The sequence below is a fragment of the Falco rusticolus genome, chromosome 1, assembly GCF_015220075.1.
Source record: "Falco rusticolus isolate bFalRus1 chromosome 1, bFalRus1.pri, whole genome shotgun sequence".
NCBI lineage: Eukaryota > Metazoa > Chordata > Aves > Falconiformes > Falconidae > Falco > Falco rusticolus.
Window position 1 is genome coordinate 114,556,283 of NC_051187.1, and position 21,206 is coordinate 114,577,488.

General features: G+C 42.9%; 1 protein-coding gene across 1 annotated transcript in view; it reads left to right on the plus strand.

Moving 5' to 3' along the window:
• RNF150 (ring finger protein 150) overlaps nucleotides 1-21,206 on the plus strand; it is a 127,971-nt gene that overhangs the window by 58,988 nt on the left and 47,777 nt on the right. The window contains exons 2-4 of the mRNA XM_037397036.1: nucleotides 11,645-11,895; nucleotides 19,097-19,168; nucleotides 19,587-19,669. Of these exons, the coding sequence (XP_037252933.1) occupies nucleotides 11,645-11,895; nucleotides 19,097-19,168; nucleotides 19,587-19,669 (406 nt within the window). The remainder of the gene's footprint in view (nucleotides 1-11,644; nucleotides 11,896-19,096; nucleotides 19,169-19,586; nucleotides 19,670-21,206) is intronic.

Consider the following 21,206-nt stretch of genomic DNA (forward strand, 5'->3'; position numbering starts at 1 on the left):
CTTTGCAGGCAAGATGTGAGCCTGTTGCTGGACCCTCAGGAGTGTGTGTTTTTTGAAGAGTTGGGAAGATGTAAAGAGAAGGGTTACTTGAATTGAGAAAGAAGGGCTTTTCAGTATTTGTTTGTAGTTTTCTGAGTGATTTTGTTATCACTGGATAAAACCAAATGAGTGCTAATTGTACATGAAAGCTAGACTGCTGCTTTGCAGAAAGTACAAAGACTTGTGGCATCAGTGTGACGCTAACATGAGGTGACAAAGAAGGTTCAGCCTTGTGGCTACAACTATTGAGTGTGATGACTGAAGCCTTTTTTCTTCCTGGGAAAGTCTTCAAGATGGCAGCAACTAGAAGAAGTGTTGGCAAACATGCCGCTATTAGTGCCACTATTAATCAAACCTATCCATCCCCCTATATGGAAAAGTATGTTCAAAGGTATGGAATGGCTTCCATATGAGGAGCAGCTGAGTTAAGACTGGGATCATTCAATTTGGAAAAGAGATGACTAAGGGCACATACTGTCTACAATATGTCTACAAAACTCCCATAAAAATCTAATGGCACTGAAGGATGTTCAGCAGTTTTGAAGGGTTTGGCAGTGTGTTGGTGATACTCTGCATCAGATTTAGCTTGTTTCATTCTGCTGATGTGTTCCTGGCCCTTTGCCTGAGATTTGGCTTATTTGTCCTTTTGGTTTGTTTTTGCCATTTATTTTCACTGTTTTCTTTCTTTTGCTCCATTTTCATTCGTTTATCAGTTATTTTTAATCCCATTCCCTGCACAGAGTAATAAAAGCAGTTAGTGGTTTTGCACCTCTGGGGAGGTTTTATCTGAGTGAGGAAAGAGGAAATCCCCTGAAGTAATTTTACAAAGTTCCCGGATTGCTGCCCCAAACCTGTTTCTTGCCCAGCTAATTCAGGGTCACTTGAACTGGAACGTGCCCAGCAACGTTGCTTAAAACCACACCAGATGTGCTGTGCTGTTTTCTAGCTCTTTAGTCTTTCAGTCGTCTGTGCTTTTTAAACCACAAACTGCTCTGGCCCACGCAGAGCCACCAGAGTTGTAGTACGTGGCTTCAACCAGAGTCATCTAAAATCTCTTAATTTGGGGGTTTTCTGTGTTGGATTTGTAGGCAAGGGTGTCTGAGAGCTACTTCTGTGAAGCTTTGTCTTCTCTGGAGAAAAATAGATGACCTGTAAAGCTGCTGTGGCTAGCAGGTTCAGTGGTGCCAGAGGAGGACGTGCGCAGTCGTGCCTCTCCAAGCAGCAGACAGTGTCACTGTGTCCCCTGTCCTTCAGCCCGCAGCCCGTGGCTCCCAGTCCTTGGGTCAGCGCGAAAGCAGGGGAGAGGGGTTGTGGGGAAGCTAAAGCAGCTTCCAACTGTCCTTCCGTAATAATTCGGGTGCCGAGGTGGAAGACCTTCAGTGGGAGCTCTGCTAACTGGCGGGGTGACCTGCTGCGCCTAGGGGGTGCTGGGGGAGATGGAGAGGGTGAAGGAGAAATCGAGGCTCAGAGCAGCATGGTGGCAGAGGCTCTGCGGTGCCCGGGGGGGGCCCTCAGCAGCCCGCAGGTGTTGCCGTACCTTTGAAACTGGGCGGACTTGTGCTGGGAACTGAGGTAGTCCCAGTCATGGGGACCGGTGATGAGAACCAGGGATTAAGAAACCCTCATCAGGTCCCCTTCTATTTCCTTTAATCAATAGTTCTCAGCCAGAGCTGTAGATGAAGTCTCATGGGTTAACAGGTGTTTTCAGCTGTGTCAGAAGTGTTGAAACATCTCAGACATTTGAGTTGAAATGAGATTTTTGCGTACATGCCTTTCTCTTCCCCTCTTCTTTTTTTAACAGCTCAGAAAGTTCCTAATGATACTTTACTCTCCAGGATCAAGTGTTGTTTATCTTGCATATGGCACTATTTTTTTTTAACACTTTCTCTGACATTATAGGTAAATAGGCAGGATTTGTCACTACATCAAAAAAAAAATCACTGATTCTGTCTCTAAGTTCAGATTAAAAGCTGTAATTAACCTGCATAATAATGGCTACATTTTTTCTGCGTATAGTCTCATGCTTACCTCCTAATTTTCTGTGTGTTTTCAATATTATTTGTTCATGAAGTCTGCAAAACACAGACAGCACATAACTGTATTAGCAGGACATAATTCTTTGTAGGTTATTTAATTATGCAAACAACAGCTCCGGTTACTTCCAGTGTCGTTGATTTGTTTCCCTCATTTTATCTTTGAGTATTCCATGCATCTTTGCGCACCTGTAGGTTGCATTTCTACTGAAATTGTTTGTGTATTTACAAGGTATAGGATTAAAGTTTGGCATCAGCATCTTGATTCACGCAAAGACGGAGGAGGGTTTAAAGCAGGGGTACAGTGACAGACTCGTGTGTCCCCCCGTGCAGGGAGTGGACAACGACTAGCAGAGGGCAGGCGCCTCAGGCAGGCAGGGCTGTGCTGAACCCTGCCCCTGTTTCCAAGGAAGGTGTGAGCAGCTCCAGCCGTTCTGCTTATTCATCCTGCCTTTTCAAAGTATTGGTGCTGCTTTCCTGTCAGGGATGAGGGTGGGATTTAGGTGCCCTGCCCTTACCTTTCACAAACTTTTATTGACACACGTGCTCTGTTTTCCCCATTTGTAAACGAAAATGTATGTATACCTGTTCTAAGAGCACCAGGCACAGTAAATAGCTCGTGTTTGCATTGTCCTCTACCCTGACTGCATAAGATGCTATTTAAGACCTTTTTTTTATTATTTTTTTGGAGGGGGGCACAATTCCACTGAAGATAGCAAAGCAGCTTCTGCTTTAGTGGGTGTATTTTGCCACAACTCTGAAAGGGTTATATTTTACTAATAAATTATCCCTGTAGCATATTTTGCTACGAGTTGAAGCATATCCTAGCTGGAAGACCTGCATGAAGGAATCTGGCCACCTTTTACAAGTACTATCCTGGTTAAGATAAGAGTCTCAAAAATTTGTGCCTTGTGTTGGGGTCTGAGGAAACCTCTCCAAGAGCCGCCCGTATTCTATAATTAAGTATGAATAAGTAACACCACATTGGTTCATTAGCATTGGTTAGTTCAGCAGAGTGATGAGCTGACACTGTGGGAAGCAAGCCCAGGAAAAATGCAGCTATCATGCTTGATCTGGGTTTGTGAGTTTTGTACCTTCTTACTTCTTTTTTCTTTGCTGCAGTTTCTGCAGAAAATCAGAGGAAGTCAATATATTCTGAGCTCTCACAGCCTTGGCAAGATCAGCATTGATTACAAAAACACAAACAGAAATTTCTTTGTCCCTAAAAAGTAATAAACAGTGGCTGAGACTGCTTTTCACAGGAAAGATCACAGCCAGAAGCATCTTGCCTCTCCTGGTTTTAGCATCAAAAGAAATGAACCGAGAACAGCTCTGCTGGAGGTTATTGTTCACTTTGGGCCGAATGGAAAACTTTTATATCAGTTACTTACATACCGTAGCTAGTCATTAACATCAGTAGGTCTTTTTTCTTTACAGGTCACTTAATTATCCTACTAGATATTTGTGCTTCCGCGATGAAAAGTGTTTTGTGACAATAAGGTTGTCTAAGAAAATAAGAAAATAGTTTGCATAAAAGAGTTTCCTTCATTTGCAAATGGGAAAAGTGCTGTAGGGAAAAGGTGTTGCTCCTCTCTCCCTGGTTGCTGCATTTTCCTTTTAAGGAAACCTGATTTACAGTTAAATGTTTTGGAAGATGGGCAAAGGACCAAGGCGAGTGCTAACAGTGCCAAGGAGAAGCGGGAAATGAGGGAGAGGATAAGCTGAAGGAAATATCTCTCTGCTTTTATACAGAGAAGGAAAACAAATGGGAAATGTGGGCGGGGGGGCTGCGAAAACACCTACATCATTGCAAAGCAAGGGCTCTAAAGTAAAAAAGAAAAAAGATTATATGGTGAAAAGTCGTGTTCTGATAACTTCAGTAGCTTGATATCCACAAGAGCAGGGCTACGTGCTGCTATGCTGTCTCTGCTTCTGGCCTTCCCCTGCATTTTTTTTCCTCTCAGGCTGGGCACTCTAGAGGGGGGGGGTTAGCTCTGCCTGCCTGGTGTGTCCCTGTTTTAGCCGTGGGGACAAAGAATGGTCACGGTCCTGCTTTCCTTTCCCAGCCGACAGCTCTCCTCCTCCACCCGGCGGGGCGCAAGGGCCGAGTGGTGCTGCTGCCTGGGGAGCACCCGGGGCAGGCAGTGCCTGCTGGCCCTGGGGTAGGTGGGTACAGACTTCTGCATCCCCCTCGGCAGCATTCATTCCCTCTAGGGTGAAATCCTGCCCAAAATCTCACCGATCCCTTGCCCTTGGTGACAGTGATACCTTCCTGGGATGGGCACTCAGAGAAGAGGTGGATGGGCCCATCTGCAGGACCCAGGTGTGATGTTCAGCATCGGGAGTGATGCGCACTGTCTGTCCAGGCCAGCCGGTGCGTGTCCCATCTTGCTGCTGCTTTCCTCTGCTTTGTGCCTGTGTTCGTACCCCCATGGTGGCAGCTGAACACTTAATGCTCATGTATGTGGCATGAAGCTCTGAGCCACTAACCCACCCTCCTGCCTCCGCATGGGAAAAACACCCTCCTCCTTGGGTCAAGCTCTGACTGGGGCTTTGAGAAGCAAGAGGCACCAGTCCTTTCTTGTTCATCACTGGTCACGGAAACAGGAATGGTTTCCCCACTCTGGCTCAGAGGGGGGACTTCTTGGTGTAATCAGACCTCATCGTTTTGCTGTGATGACTTGACTTAACCTTTCTTCTCTCCAGGGGAGATGCAACTTTCAGTTCCCTGTTAACGTAAAAGCAAGTCTATGGTTTGAGACCAAATGTCCATCTGTCCCAGCATTGTGTTTCTCATAATGGTAAATGGCAGCTGCTTGGGGAAGAGTGTAAGCGTGGGGTGAAGGTTTAGTCCTGCCTCCCCAGATTTGTTCTCCTAGCCTCCAGCAGTTTGTGGTCCCTGGCTGTCTTTTATACTTGGCGCTCTGATGTTTTGAGCATCGAGATCCTGTCTTTTAACCTCTTATTTTCTTGTGTGAGGCCCTTCCTATTTAATTCAGAGCCACCTTTTGTGCTTAAGAGTCTTTGGTTAGGAACCTCAGTGAGTAACTTTGGACAACCCGATCTGTAGTTGCCCATATCTGTTATGAAAGCTCATTAGAAACTGGTGTCCTTTCTAGACCTTTGGCATTGAGACAGTTTATGCAAGAGATTATGGATGACAGTTTGTAGTCATTTCACCTATGATATATGATGTGTTGACTATGTATTACTGCTACTTACTATATATTGCTCTTCTCTTTGCCAGTTTTTTCTATAGTCTCATTTACTGATGCTTCAGTTTGGGAGCAGTGCAGTGAATTCCCCATAAAGGAGAGTGCCTGCAGGGAACAGTCCTTTTAGCCAGTTTGATTTCTTACAGGTAACGCTTCCCAGTTGGCGTACGTAAGAGTTCAGGGTGTTGTTTAAACAATATTATGCAGCTGCTTCTCTGAAATGGGTGAAACTTAGAAATCAGCTTTTCTAAAATACTGCTGTGATTTCCAAAAGTCATTTTTGAGTTCACAAAAAATGTAATTTAAGCCTGTGTTTACTTTTAAAGCAGAAAAATGGGTAACAGCTGATCTTCTGGGCAACTTATAATTGCACTATACAGAACAGGAGAACTGAAATTGAACTCTTATTGGATGGTGTTAAAGACTTGGAATCCTTGTTGCAACTATGAAAATATTAGAACAGCTGCATTAAAATTCAGTGGAAATGCCATCTGATTAACCTATATACCATTTCCCATGTAATTTCACTGTAAAGAAACCAAACGTGATTACAAAGCAGTAGTATTTTCAAAGAGAACAAGGACTGTAGCAAAAGGTAGTATCTTCCAATAGCCCAACAGACCATTTTGCAGCACCATCACCAGGGATTCTTTTCGTTCTCTTCAGTGCTAGTTTTTCAGCAGAGCTGTTCTGGAGGAAAAAAGAAATAGAGTATTCTTTTAAAAAACAGCAGGTGTCCTTTGCTCCAAACATGCTTTAAAATGTTATACATCATCCAGATCATATCGTAAAATCCCTTCACACAGACTCAGGCAGCAGCAGGAGCTACGGCAGGAAAGCACTGGCGCGGTTGGCAGCACAGTGAGTCCCTGTGCAGGGGGAGCGATGCTGAGCTCGCAGGAAGCACCACCGCAGAATTGGCTCACACCATGTGGGGCTGGCAGGACCCAGGGGCTGAGCCTGGGGAAGATGCTGCAGAGCTGGGCACAGACAGGCCGTCAAGTTGCTTAGATCTGTGTTTGTTTTGCTTTTTTCCAATAGCTACTAGTTACTGAAATTGATTCCTAAAAATGAAATTATGTCTTTAAGCAACTTTTTGTTTACTTCTTAAGTTTTTGCACCCTCCTGCAAGGTTTCTGTTCCTGGGCTTTGAGCAGGACTGAACGCAGTCTGTTTTATCAGGGTAATTTCAAAACTCTGAAATAGTGTTTGAGTTTTTGGTTATGAAATCTGTAAAAGGAGTACTTTCGTACTTGATTTTGCTGTACAGCAACAGAGAAATCCTTATTTACATCTTGCTAGGATCTCTTGAAGTCTCTATATGGCTCCCAAAATGGAATTCTATTCAAATAATTCAATTAATCATTTCTTTGACTTCTGGCAGCTGCCAAGCATGAAGAATTAAGTCGTCCCTTCTAAGATGTGTCAGAAACATACCGCTTCTTGGAGCTTCCATCAAAAATTGTCAAAGCATTACAGCAGCGGCCTGACTGCAAATTCAGAGAGCAGAGGACCATTTTCAGTATTGTCCCTGAAGCTCCCAGAGCAGAACTAAGAAATGCCACAGGTCTGTCAGCACAACCTGTGGCCAAGGTGGAGAATTTATGTACGTCTTCTGGCTATAAAATCTCTTCATTTCTTCTACAAAAGCCACTGGTACAGAACTGAGGACTTTCTTTTCTCTGTCACCATTGAATAGATTGTTAGGCTGCATGGAGGAGGAAGGTTTGGAGAAGGTTTTCCACGTCTTTCTCCAAAGTGCACATCTTGCCGTTGAAAACATTCTCTGACTTCATCGCTGCTGCACAACTCTGTCGTCTGCTGCCACATGTAGGTGTCACAGGCGGCTGGCACCTGCTGCAGGTGCTCTCTCCACCTCCCCTCGCCCTGTGGTTCCTCCTGCTGTTAGCAGTTTGTTAGGAGATGGGACTCCTCTTGCAGCCGGGGGGAGGAAGAGCCCAGGATGACCCATACAGGAAGATACAGTGCTTAGGGGACGCAGTATACTGAGAACTAGTAATTCCAGAGCAACTTTTTTTGTAAGTGAACAAAGTAGCCGCAGCTTGGTGCGGTTGTTGTGCCATCAGTGGATTAGCCACAGGGCTACGTGTTCGGCCTGGTGACTGGGAAACAAGCTGAGCCTGTCCACGGCTCTCCAGCACGGCCCCTCTGGAGCCTGCGATGCCCAGGGCTGTCCGGTGCCCACCGATAACCGTGCTGGTGGCCCTCCTGCCTAGTGCCATGGGATGCAGAGCCAAGAAGCAGAATAACTGCCTGAAGACTGGCAGCACATTTTCTCTACCCAGAAGTATTTGATTAGGCAAATATGCGTCAGTAAGTTAAAGTGACTTAAATAATCCCAAATCCCAGAGTTCTACCTTACTTGTTTTATTATTGGCTCATAAGGAGAGAGCACTGATATGTCAAATGTTTCCTAAGCCATAAAAAAAAAAAGAAAAAAAAAATCCATTCACTGCAGCCTGAATACCTTTGACTTATGAATCTCTGATTCATCCTGACAGCTACTTAAAAATTCATGTCAAACCCTGCATTAATCTTGGCCAGAAAAAGAAATGAAACGTGTTAGGTAACAAGAGTGCCACAAAATGCAGTTACCATTGTGGGTGTGTTAAATGAAAGGCATCGTTAGCATTTAACGCACCAGAGAAGCATGAGTACATATTACCAGCTACCTTCTCTTTTTTGAAGTCCGTTGAACAAATGTGCACCGGGGCATAGAAACCCACCTCTGTAACATTGGTGTCTCATTACATTATTTCCCTTCTTTAATGTGTATAGTTTTCACTTACGTCAGAGCTTCTCATGTGTCATTAGATATTGAAACTAATACAAACATTTTCTTGTATAAGGGAAGAAAGGGAAATAAATTACTTTCTCTCTTTCTTCTTCCCACTATTGAGCATAGTTGAGATTAAAAACTTAGCTTAATGACTCGATTGATCAAGTAGCATTCTCTATAGTGCCTTGGAGAAATTACCAGAAACACAATAAAATGTTAAAAAAAAATCCTGATTATTATTTGTTGCTGATTTGGTTATTTTTTTCCAAGAATGCTTCATTACAAATGGTCATCTTTTCCAAGCAAATAACCAGATAGCCTGAAACGTGAATGTATTAAGGTTTTGAATAAATAAAAGCAGCTGCTTTCCTCTTGCAATAGCTGTGTCTTCTATTTGGCATTTCTAACCACAATTTTACTTAAGCCTGTATCCACAGCAATTTACTTAGTATCTTGTGTTTTTTAAAGTATCTTAAAAGACCCTAGACCTTGAGGTGGTAGTAGACTGTCTGGACATAGAGATGTAAGGAGGAGAGAGCAGAGAAGGGATGTGCGTGGCTGCACTCCTACTCCAAACCAGTTGCGCTTCCACTGTGAACTGATGCCAGCAAACTGCACCGTAGCTTAATCTGAAAGGGCAGGTGATGAAAAACAGGAATGAAGTTAAATTTATGCATGAGATCACAATTTTTTTCTCCCTCTTTTTTCGTTACTTCACTATTAAAGACAGATAAGGCATTACTGTGGTGGGCTTGTTTTATTATTACAAAAATACTGATTTCATAATTGAACGATTGAGTATGATTCTTTATTTGCAACATGCCATATCTGGTATGTGCCCATTATTTGCAATTCTCCGGAAATATACAAAGCTATATTCAGTTGAATTAAACGTAATTATTAAAGAAACTTAAGATTCAGGATAATGAAACAGTTAAGATACTACCTGAATTTTCTACTGAAAAAGTTTTTGTCTGTATCTCCTATTTTTATAGGCTTTCAGGTACTGAAAAGGATGTTAGAGGCCCATGCTGGACAAGTTGAGTGGGTCAGAATGGTGGCTTTTGAGAGGAGCTGATGGAAAAGCGTTTCAGTATTTTTGGCTGTGGTATTTTTCACTACGGGTTCATTTTGGCTATGTGTGAGGTGGTCACTTTGCTTTTCTTGTAGAGTGATTTAAAATTTTTTATTTTCTTTCAAGAAAGGGAAGAGAACAAGGGCAGGCATGTGGACAGCTAAGCACTGCTCCAGACAATTTGTCTATTGACTGCAGGAAAATTACTGGCGTGGCAGCAGTGCCCTTCTCAGCCACTCTGAGACTTGGCAAATTCTCCCTAGGCTGTTAGGGTAATGTTTGCATTAGCCTTTTGTAATAAACAAGTATCAGAAGAGTTGCAAAGGTGGATTTATCTTGGCTCCTGAACGTGGGTTCTTAATAGACAAATAAAGCAAAATAGCTGAGAATTATTAATGCTTTGTGGAAGAGTGTTAGCAGAAAGGTTTAGTTTCCTATCATAGATATCTAAAACTTTTGACTTAGCCAAACTATTGATGTCCCACTATTCATTGACTGGCCTGTCCATAATCAGGAAAGTGTTATGATGGAAAGTCTCACGAGAGGAAGAGTGGTGGTGTTTGCACTTCTACCTCAAGACCTGAGCAGCATATATCATCTATTAGTAGCAACAGTCTGTCACAGCTATTTCAGTACGTCCAATTGACCAAGGCACCCAACAGAACTTGATAAAGTTTCTGCTATGGTTAGTGTTTTTCATTGAACACCGCCCACCTGTCTGCATTAGTTTATCTGAAATCCTGCTGGGTACCCCCTGGTCTTCAGCATCTAAATACCTCTGAAAACCTGGTTTATACCTCCCAGATGTTTTTGATGGAGAAACATCTGAGCTGGACCATGAGGACCAGAGCACAGTGCTGCGTCAGTGAAACTTGGGTTGGATATCAGCTTGGAGGGGAATGCCATTGGAAATTTAGGTTCAATAAGGAGAAGTGCCAGGTCCTGCACGTGGGTCTAACAACCCCATGCAAGGTTACAGGCTGGGGAAGAGTGGCTGGAAAGTTGCCTGGAAGAAAAGGCCCTGGGGGTGCTGGTCAACAGCCGGCTGAACATGAGCCAGCACAGTGCCCAGGTGGCCAAGGAGGCCAATGACAACCTGGCTCATATCAGAAGCAGTGTGGCCAGCGGGACCAGGGCAGTGACCGTCCCCCTGCACTGGGCACTGGTGAGGCCGCCCCTGGAATCCTGTGTTCAGGTTTGGGCCCCTCGCTGCAGGAGGGACACTGAGGGGCTGGAGCGTGTCCAGAGCCGGGCAGCGGGGCTGGGGAAGGGGCTGGGGCACAAGTGCTGTGAGGGGCGGCTGAGGGAGCCGGGGTGTTTAGCCTGGAGAAAAGGAGCCTGGGGGGGACCCTACTGCTCTCTGCGACTGCCTGACAGGAGGCTGTAGGCGGGTGGGTGTCAGTCTCTTCTCCCAGATAACAAGCAACAGGAGGAGAGGAGATGGCCTCAAGTTATGCCAGAGGAGGTTTAGATTGGATGTTAGGAAAAATTTTTTGGCTGAAAGGGTGGTCAAGCATTGGCACAGGCTGCCCAGGGAGGTGGTTGAGTCAGCATCCCTGCAGGTGTTTAAAAAATGCGTAGATGTGGTGCTTAGGGATATGGTTTAGTGATGGACTTGGCAGTCCTGGGTTGATAGTTGCACTTGGTGATCTCAAAGGTGTTTTTCAACCTAAGTGATTCTATGATTCTGTTACCCTATTCTGTGAAATGCAAGTCGCTGTCTTGTGTCTCCGTTCACAGCTGAGTGATCCCTTTCCACTTCTGTGAATGTCCTGAGTCAGTCAGCACTTTGTCCTCCTGCCAGAGTCATAATACAGGTGGCCGTGGTGTTAACAACATGCTGGGTGATTTCCAGGGATTTCAGCTGCAATTCTGAAACCTCACCCCAGCATCATCTCTCTGACTTCAGACACCTCCAGTTTGTACCTTTCTTTCTAAATGCCAGTTTGTGATCATTGCATACACTGTTGTTTCTAGCACGTTTCTACGTTAAAATACATCCTGTTTGTCCTTAGCTGCATAGTACAATTCAGAATTTGACTATTGCAAAACATAAAAAATTGTCTACATGCTTGTTTAGTGAAATGGAAGAACAGAATACCCCTAATATTAAACCATAAAGTGGTAATAGTTTATTTATAAAGCTTGACAGTCTCGTGACCCTGCAAAATGGGCTATGATAAATGTATATGAAGAGTTGGGTGGAAGGATGCTGGCTGCAGCTTGTCTCACTTTCTGCAGCGCTTACAGTAATATCGTCTAGATAAGCCTCGGTACTGATGGAAATCTGTGTTTATGTCAACCTATGAAACACACTTCATGTATCTCATGGAGATCAGTTTATAGAAACACACTGTGTAACTGGTTCTGGTTGAAACCTTCACCAGACCCATCCTCTTGGTAAGCAGGAGGGAGGAGAGCAAGAGAAAGGGCAATCAGTCATTTTACTTAAGGTTTCTTTTCTCTCTCTCCTGTCTGATAGGCCTAGAAGATGTTGTAGCAATAATGATTCCTGAACCCAAAGGAAAAGAGATAGTGAGCCTCCTGGAGAGGAACATTACTGTGATGATGTACATAACCATTGGGACGCGCAACTTGCAGAAGTACGTCAGCCGGACCTCTGTGGTGTTCGTCTCCATCTCCTTCATTGTGCTGATGATCATCTCACTGGCATGGCTGGTCTTCTATTACATCCAGCGATTCCGCTACGCAAATGCCAGAGACAGAAATCAGGTGAGCAGTGCTGGAATGGCTGGCTGTGTTTTCAAAAAATCACCATGGGATTCAGCCTAAGAGTAGAAGTTGAGGAAATTGTGAATGTTTGGTAAAAAAGACAAACCAAAACAAAAAACAAGAAAGTAGAAAGAATGGGAATATTAAAATGCCTGTGTCTGGGAAAAGCCAAGACTTCTGTCAATATAGATGGGAATCAGGAAAAAATAAATTGTGAATATATTATGGGTTTTTTCTCCCATGGAAAACACACAAGAAATAGAAAGTTGGTAATGTTTATTAGTGAAAAGATTGCCTTGGTACATATAGCCAAAGTGAAGTAGAAATGTATATAACTAATGACCCTTGAGATCAAAATGATGACTGAAATACAGCGAGATATGTAAATGTTGTGTGTGAAACGAGGGTTCACAGTAAGTGAAGAAATAAAAAAAAGAACAGAAAGTGGTTTCATTTTCTTGCTCCTTTACAAGAGTATTGGGCTTGAAAGGCAAACATGTCCCTGTTCATTTGTCAATGATCACTGAACACATAAATGCTGTAGTGATAGCCACCAATATTATTCCATTAATTTTGGTTTTGGCATCTTGTCCAAACCCCATGAAAGAGATACAAAATGTATGGCGCTGGAGAGAAGTCAACAGCAGTGGAAATGAACGCTAGGTCCTGAGGCCCTCTGGATTTATAAAGCACGGTGCATCTTTATGGTGGTTCAGCAGTGCATAATAATAGCAATGATAATAATAAATTTAATCTTTTTGTGTCTGGATGCAACTATCTCAGCATCAGCAGAACTGTGAAGCTGAGGCTTCTACATTTCATGCTAATGGTACAGTAGAAAATGTTATCAATGTATGAAATCTGAGGCGGTAACCATTTTACTGCAGGGGAAAAAATGCCCTGTAATTCAGAGATGTTTCTGGACCTTTAATAGATTACTGTTGGGGCAGGGGGAGGGTTGCCTTGCTTGCTCTGCAGAAAAAGTAAAACTAAGAGAGTTAATAGTCATCTTGTAGAGAAAAGGTACTGCCACAAACTCTGTATCATATACTTAATGTATAGGGATCCTTCACCCTCCTCCACTGAAATTCAGGCATCCTCTGAGATAGAGAACAGCTGTTCTGTATTTACAGACAGCAAGAATATATTTTCCTTTTAAATATGAAGTTTTGGATAGCAAGAATGAGACGATCCCAGCTGGAATTTGAACATCACTGGCAGCAGATTCGCTGTGACTGTAACGGCTGTGATAATTTTTAAATGCTTTGGCTGCAAAAGCACATGTGTGCTTAATTTATGTATGTGAGTACCGTAAGTGTGCTTTCAATCAAGTAATTATACAGGCAGATTAGCAGTGTAAATAGACATACATAAACATGAAACCCAGAGAATAAGAAGCTCATTCAAGTAATATGCTATAGTTTGGAACTGATAGGTTTATATATTCAAGCAGATTGCCTTTTCAGTATTTTCTTTCTGAAGTCTGCATGAGACTAACATGTGCACAAACAGTTGTCCTGTGCAGAGGTTTGGTTTTAATAACTTATGATTATACTAGTTCTGTTCTTCAGAAGAATAAGAAAGCATGCCTCCTAAGCAATTTTTTTTAATTATTTTTTTTTGCCAAAGCTGTAATAATGATATGTGGCAACCTAGAATTTCTTCATGTACTTCATCCAGTTTTGCTTAGTATCTCTAATCCCTTGATTAGCTCTTTTCATATGAAAAATGGTAACAATATACAGACAAAGCTAAACCACTACTGTTAATTAGTTGCTGCTGTTTGGTTGGTTTGTTTTTTTAATTTTGGGTCTGGCTATGGGATATAATAATGTAGATAGTTCAGAAGAGCTCATCTTGCTCTTGCCCTTTCCATGAGGATGACGCTCTGTTCCCCTTAAAGTTATGTTTGTTTTTTTTTCTTAGACATATTTTCGTGTAGCACAAGGATGGGATCACAGAGTTCTATATTAGTATCTTGGATATTTCGATACATACAAGGAAAACGGTTCCATCTTGCTTTGCTGGAGCAAAATTCTTTTGTCATTGTGCTCAGAACATTTTGCCATTGTAACTTGCATGTGTCTGTGTGAAGGTAGTGTGCTTACTTGTTGGAAAGCCTTGCAAGGGTTTTAAGCACTTTCATTGCTGGCCAGCGTTAGAAAGGATGCTTCCTCCTGTTTGTATTTGATGTACTCAGGCTAAAGCTTATCCAAAGGTTGAAATGTTTGGATAAACAGAGCATCAGATGAAGGGGGAGCCAGCTAGCCTGTTCAGAGGAAGTTGTGCTATCACTTCCTACCCCACAATGCAATAACATCTAACTGTGCACACTGACTGCCCTGTTCTGAAACTGCAAAAAACTGTGACTTCAGTTAAATTGAAAAATAAAACTTAAAAAGCTTAAATTCAGTTTGACATCTAAACGGTTTAAAATCCCACAGTTTTAAAACAAAGGCTTGTGAGGGCCTGTGTTTCCTGTGTCAAATAAGAACCTAGGCCTGCACCCTTGTTAACCTCCGTCATGCATGCCCTTCCTAGGTTTGGCTGATACTGGAGTTGCTACTGGGAGCAGCTCAGCCTCCTCTGGATTGGTGGTCTGGGCACTGTGCTGGGGGAATGGGATGGTGTGGCTGACTGCAAAATACAATTGGCAGAAAAAGCCGTTCTCTCCAAGCAGGAGGAGTTACATGAAACACTGTTACATGAAAGCAAGATTGCTGAATATCTGTCCTTGGCCACTCCAAGTCTCCCTAAGTCATCTTCCATTGTGCCTTTTCGAAGCTGATGCATTGCAACTATGTCATCCTTTCATTAAAAACATCATGTGCCTTTTAATCAAGCCTCATAACCACCTTTGCTTCCTTGTCCTCTTTTATAAGGTGACCCTCCTTTCCAGGTCCACTTCCCTTCTTGCACACGTGTAAGTTGCTGATCAAGCAGTAGACCCAAAAGGAACTGATTTATTTCTCCATCAAGAGAGCAACAAATCCAACTAGTGAGAGAGGCAGCTAGAAAGACTGAGGAATCTCCTAGAATTGTTCCCTGTGACTTCCCAGTGAGATGAAACCTGGACATGCAGCATGTACATCTTCAGTCACCACTCTTCCTCACCATGTGAGGAAGGTTCAAAATCTAGGTTCATGTACCAGAAGGAAGACACAGCTCACTCCAGTTAGGTGCCTGATTTTGATGAGTGGAGAACCAGGACTTCAAGGATTCTCGCTGAATGCCCTGGCCCATTCGTCCCAACTTGGCTGGGGATTAGTGCAGTGAAGCACAAAACTGGCTTTCATTATGGGCTTGTGCACCTGCCTCTAGGGTGTCAACTACAAATGTGGTTAGATTTCAATTTTTATGTGAATACATTTGATTTTTTATTGAGTATCTCTAGCACAGGCGATCGTATGGTACGTGTGGAAGTAGAAGATTGGTAGTAGTATTCACATGGATGGTAATCCAAGGCCGCCTTTTTTTCCCACCTGACAAGGTGTCCAGAAAGTAGTTGGTTGCCCAGATGATATATTCTTTTGCTATGAAGAGGATAAATTTGTGTAAGGAAAGCATAGGCATTCTGCTTTCTCAGCAGCTTGTTCTTGGAGCCCTCTTGAAGATGAGAGTTTCTTTGTGAAAGACTGTGGGAATTGTTTGCATCAAGAGACATGAGTCTGCAGAGCTGACTGGAAGCAGTTTGGAATGATATGACAAGTCCTGGAGACAGTTCAGCAAAATGTGACTTGCTGTCTCAGCCCTGTAACAGCCAGGGCACAAGCTTAAAAAAAAGGCAAAACAAAACAACCAAAAAAACCCCAACAACAAAACCAACCCTGTCAGTGCGTCAGATTTCGTATTTCGCCAGTAATAGCAGAGTTCCCTTTTTGTCATCTGTGAGACGTGAAATGGGGTGATGGTGAGGGGATGATGTCTAAAGTGCCAGTCTTGTTGACCTTCTTCCGTCCTGTCATTTCTTCCCATTTTTTTTTTTTTTGTGAAGTAGAAGTTTACTGTAAAGTCATTTTGAATCTGGCTGGGCTCTGTGAGTTTTGCAGGACAGTGAAAGCCAAAGCAGGCAGTGATCACACTGGTGCTGAGGAGGGTGCTGTGTGTCCTGGGTTCGTCTCCAGTGAAGGATCAGCTTTAGTATGTGACTGGCAGCATGTGGAGGGTCAAGCAATTATCTGAGAAGGAAGACTGCTGGCCGTGGCTTTGAATGAGAGTTTTGGGCCATTGGGTAGAGACATCAGTCTTTGAAGCATTCTTGGAAAGGTGCGTCCCGTGATGGAGTCCACAAACTGTATCTGTGGTACAGGAGGTGTGTCTGATGCCTGGTCCTGATGGTGAGCTTCATTCTGCACAAGGCCATCTCCTCCCTGCAAAGGTGATAGTTTAGTAAGGCCGTTAAGAGAGAAGCACGTACCATAATTTCTCTTCCACAGCATCTGCAGTCATTTATTTCCTCAGGAACAGACTGGTGATGCTTTCCATGCTACTTGCTTTTTCATGAGTATCACACTCTTCGCAAGACCACTGCATCTGATACGCTTAACTCTTTCCAGTCCAGTACTGAATGTTGCAGCCTTCAAACCTAATGAGATTATGGGATTTATGACTGTATATCTCTAAGCCAGACTTTAAACCCTTAAACTACTGTAATGCCTCTTATCTTTTAGGGGAAATAATTGGGTAGTGATAGCATGACTTTTGTTCAAATGGAAGAATCCTTTGAAAATATGACTTTACTCCAAGATACTCTTGTTCTTTGGAAAACTAAATTACTCTCATTCGCATGCAAGTCACGAACTTATCTATTTAAGATAGATAAGAGAAAGCAAACATGAAAACAAGCAGATCAAAGACATATGAGTCTTTAATTTTGTCCTTTCCCCTTGAAAAACGTGCAAAAAAGAACTGAGACATTTCATTAGTTTAAGTAATAATCATGATTAAAAGGAATCACAAGCAATTCCTGTAGCAGGACATAACGGCTCTTGTCATGCTGTATGTTATCAGTCTGTCTTTTGATTTATATTAAAGAAACAAATAGCTGGCAAGAACTGTTCCCAACTCTAGTCGGATACCTTTATTTAAGGGAGACTGAGAAAACATACCACAGAAAAAGGTGTTGTATAACTACCAGATACTCCCTCATGTGTAATAATTAGTTATGCTGGAAAGCTCATATGTAAATCCCATATGATAGCCAAGATCATTTTCACCTCTTTAGCCAGATCTGAAATTGCTCTTCGCTTTCAATATTCCATGCGTTTTGTCAGTCTTCTGTGTCTTTCCAATCCAATAAGCTTACTGTCTAAATTTAATTCAGTGATTTTAATTGAATCTGAAGAACAAAGTGGTAATTTATTAATCGTATCGGTATGGTAATTAGGTCTCAATTTACAAGCTACATCCAGCTTCCTTCCATTTTTGGCTTCATGCTCTCACCCCCTCCAGCTGGAAACCCTTCCCGCTGACAGGCACCTCTGAACTCCAGCACGGGCAGTGTTCCCAGCCCAAAAAGTTGAATGTCTTCTGAGTCACCGAAACTCCTCAGTCTCCCTCCTATCTAACAACACATGGCTGGACACACGGATGGGGAGGGGAGGTGAAGAGAAGAGTTTCAGTCATTTATTGGTGGCAAATTGGGTTGAATTGTTGTAAAACTGACAAAAAGACGTTGGAGTAGGTGTGGCTATGTGAAACTGTACAAGAAAGGCGTAAAAAAATTGGGGAGCACCCAGAAGAGGGTCACCAGTGTGGTCTGGGGACAGGAGCGCACATCTGAGGAGAGGCGGCAGAAGCTTGGCTTGCTGTGTGGGAGGGGAGCAGGGGAGGATGCACTGCCTGCAGTCTTCAGCTGCGTGAGGGGTGGTTGAAGAGGAGGCAGTCAGACTTTTCTCAGAGGTACACAGGGTAATGGTCACAGATTACAACAAGGGAAATTCCATTTCTATGTTTTTTAAAAAAAAAAAAAAAAAAAAGGGAAAGAAAAAAAAAAAGACTGTGAGAGTGCTTAAGCACTGGAACAAATTATCCACAGAGGTTGTGAAATCTCCTTTCCTGGAGATACTCAATACTTGGCTGGACGCAGCTCTGACTTTGAAGTTGACCCAGCCTTGAGCAGGGGGGTGGGAATACATGACCTCTCAAAGACCTTCCCAGCCTGTGAGTCTCTGTCTCCAGGTCACCTCACTGTTGGGTTAGCACGAGTGAGCAGCCAAGTCCTTGGAGCACTGATAGAAGCTCAATAGCTCAGGGTGCAGAGGTAGCTCCGCTGAGCAGTGATTGCATGAGCTGCCCCATAATGTTCTCAGCCCCTTGCAAGAGGCGGGCATCTCAGTCTTCAGCATTTGAGAACAGGGTGTTTTTCATCAGGCTGTCGTTACATACTTTAATCCTGAGTGGCTGTGACCCTGCCAACACAGTAACAATGTTTTGGAAATACGGGAGGTCAGAAACATCATGTAGTAAGCAATTCGTGGTCCGCTGGAAGGAAAGATAGAAAGGCAAAGAACAAGTGAATGGTTGTGTATGGATAGGATGTTACTGCAGGACTTTATAGTGCTTTACCTGTAAGAAACTGGAGATGCTTTCACCTTACTTTTATACCTTGCGTTGCTTCTATAAAGTAGGCAACTGTGTATTGCAGGAAGAGAGAACAACAGCAGAGATGTTTATAGATGTGTTTTGTGGGTAACAAATTAACAGCGCACTTTCAGCACTTGCATCTTGCTGAAGATCATGAACTAGTTCTGGAACAACAAAGACTTTCTGAATCTTAAGTGCAGTGTTCACTCTGCTTACTAGCCCAGGCCTCATTTAATAATGTATTTTTCACAACTGCCATTAGAAAAAGAGAGGGAAGAAGCAGTATACCCAAATAGTGGACTTCTTACGTACGTTGCTACACACTGGCGTAGTAAAAGGGCTGCAGTGTAGCATCGTGATGGGCTCACGTGCAGTCTCCACTGGAACCCCATTAGAGTAGCTTTGCCTCATCAGCTGTGGGTTGCCAGTGAGCCTAGAATACCTACTGTGCCCTTATTGTGAACAACAGTATGACTGACCTCATCTGTTTATATTTATACAGCACGGTCCTATTTCATGTACAGTCACTTCAGATTATTAAGAAGCCTAGGGAGAAAAGGTGATGATTTCTGCATGAAGAGACACTCTTTGCTTAAGAGCAAATTTTCTATTACAGCGCCGGCTTGGAGATGCTGCAAAGAAAGCAATCAGCAAGCTGCAAGTCAGAACAATCAGGAAAGGTGATAAGGTAATTTTTCAAATTGCTCATTACCAAATGAAACTCTGTGCTGAGGATTCATTCAGACCACCAGGACAATGAGGCAGAACAGAAATGGCAATTGCTTATTTAGCTACTATGCATCCTTCAGGTGGGGGAAGAATGCTGGTAAGCAATTTACAGATGGAGTGGAGTAGAGAGAGAAGGTGATTGTGTGAAGGTGCAGAAAATCCTGGAGGTTAAAACATGCTACCTAAATCTGCATGCTTCCCAGGGCAAGTTTCCAACTGGAAACATGTTGGAAAATCTGACTTGCTTGTCTTGAAATGCATTATTGAATTTGCATCATGCATCAGTGACTGTTTTCCTTTGTCACACAGGCTCTTGTATGAAGAGATTAGCTGACAAAATCAAAAGATGAAAATGATGAATGTTCTCTTTGTTGTAGGAAACTGAGCCAGACTTTGATAACTGTGCTGTTTGTATTGAAGGCTACAAGCCCAATGATGTTGTCAGAATTTTGCCTTGCAGGTAAGTTGAAGGTTGAAAGTGCTTTAGCTCTCATAGTCTCACTACTTTAAGATAGGCTCTGTTCTCACAGTATCATGCTGATGAGATTACCCGAGAGCTTGGGGAGGGAAGGGTGAGTTTATCATTTTGATTTATTCAAAATCTGTTGGTAAAGATATCTGAAGTGCCTCATATTCAACTTGAAGTGTAAGGAATATTAATGGTGGTGAGAACCTGAGTTTAGCATGATAGTCAGAAATTTTGTCTGATCTGGACCTACTACGAAGTCTTCAGTAGGATTTTTAAACTAAAGGTTTTCATTCCTCTATTTACCTCCCAGGTTTTGTATCAGTCCAGAATAAGTGCCTTAGAAGAATTTGCCCCTGACTTCAAGGTGAGCCCTGAGCCGAGCAGCCAGGGGCAGAGCAGGCTCCAGCTCCCCATGGAGCTACTTCTTTTGCTGTCCTGGGCTGTGTCCAGGTGCTGAGAAAGGGATGACTTCTATTTAAAAAAAACAAACAAACAAAAAGAAAAACCAAAACAAAACAACCCAGCCATAAAAAGAGATATGCTGAGTAGAACAGTAAAGGAAAAAGGGAATGTGACAAAGAATGGGGTATCTATTGCTGCCATGAAAATATTTTCAGGCATGTGGGATGTGGAGGTGACAAGAGGAGCTTTTGGGTTTGTTTTTTCTCTTTCCTTCCCCTCATGTGAAGGTGCCCGGTGCAGCACATACACTCGCAGTGATGTGACACAGGAGCACAGCCTCTTGCTGCCCATAACAGTGGTATTCATCTCTCTGTGCCATTGTATTGTCACCTGTGAAGTGTTAGCTAATGAAGGATTTCTCTAAGGAAATCAACTTCTTAGGAATTTTCCTAGGAACACTGGTTCCCCTAGGAGAGCAAGAGCAAGTGTTTGATTTCCATAGAAATAGGGATCTCAAGTGCTATACATACAGAGCAGAGATTATGGTTTGTTTAATAGAGTGTCTTTCTTCTCCTGCAGACATGTTCACTGGCTTGAGAAACTGAAATGCTTGTTTCTTTTCCTGCTCTGTTGTTCCCTAGTAGATACTTGAATGCTACAGGCTGTCCATTTTGGTTTGTTCATGTGACTCGTTAAATCTGTTTACTGCCATCACTAAATGGCAAACAAAAAGCAACAGATTAATCATAAATGTGACCTACTGTAAATCCCCCACAATGACAAATCACATGTGAACTCGTTTTTCTGCAGACAGACACAAATGCATCACTTCATGAAGCAGAAATACAGAGAAATGAGAAATTACCAGAAAATACGGACCTTGGTTTGACATTAAGCCTTTTTTCATAGAAGCATAATAAAACTTGGAAATTCTGCATGATAGAGACAGGCAGTTTTTGGAGGTAGTTACACAAAAGCAAAAAACATGTCGAAGCTCTAGCTTTCACTTGTGTCTCGCCTCATAATTCAGTGAGGCTCCAGTCAGACACTGTCATCCACAGCGTTGAGTCAAGCAGAGTGAATAGGAAGCACATAGTTAACAGGTGATGTTCAGTTCTTGGCTGAC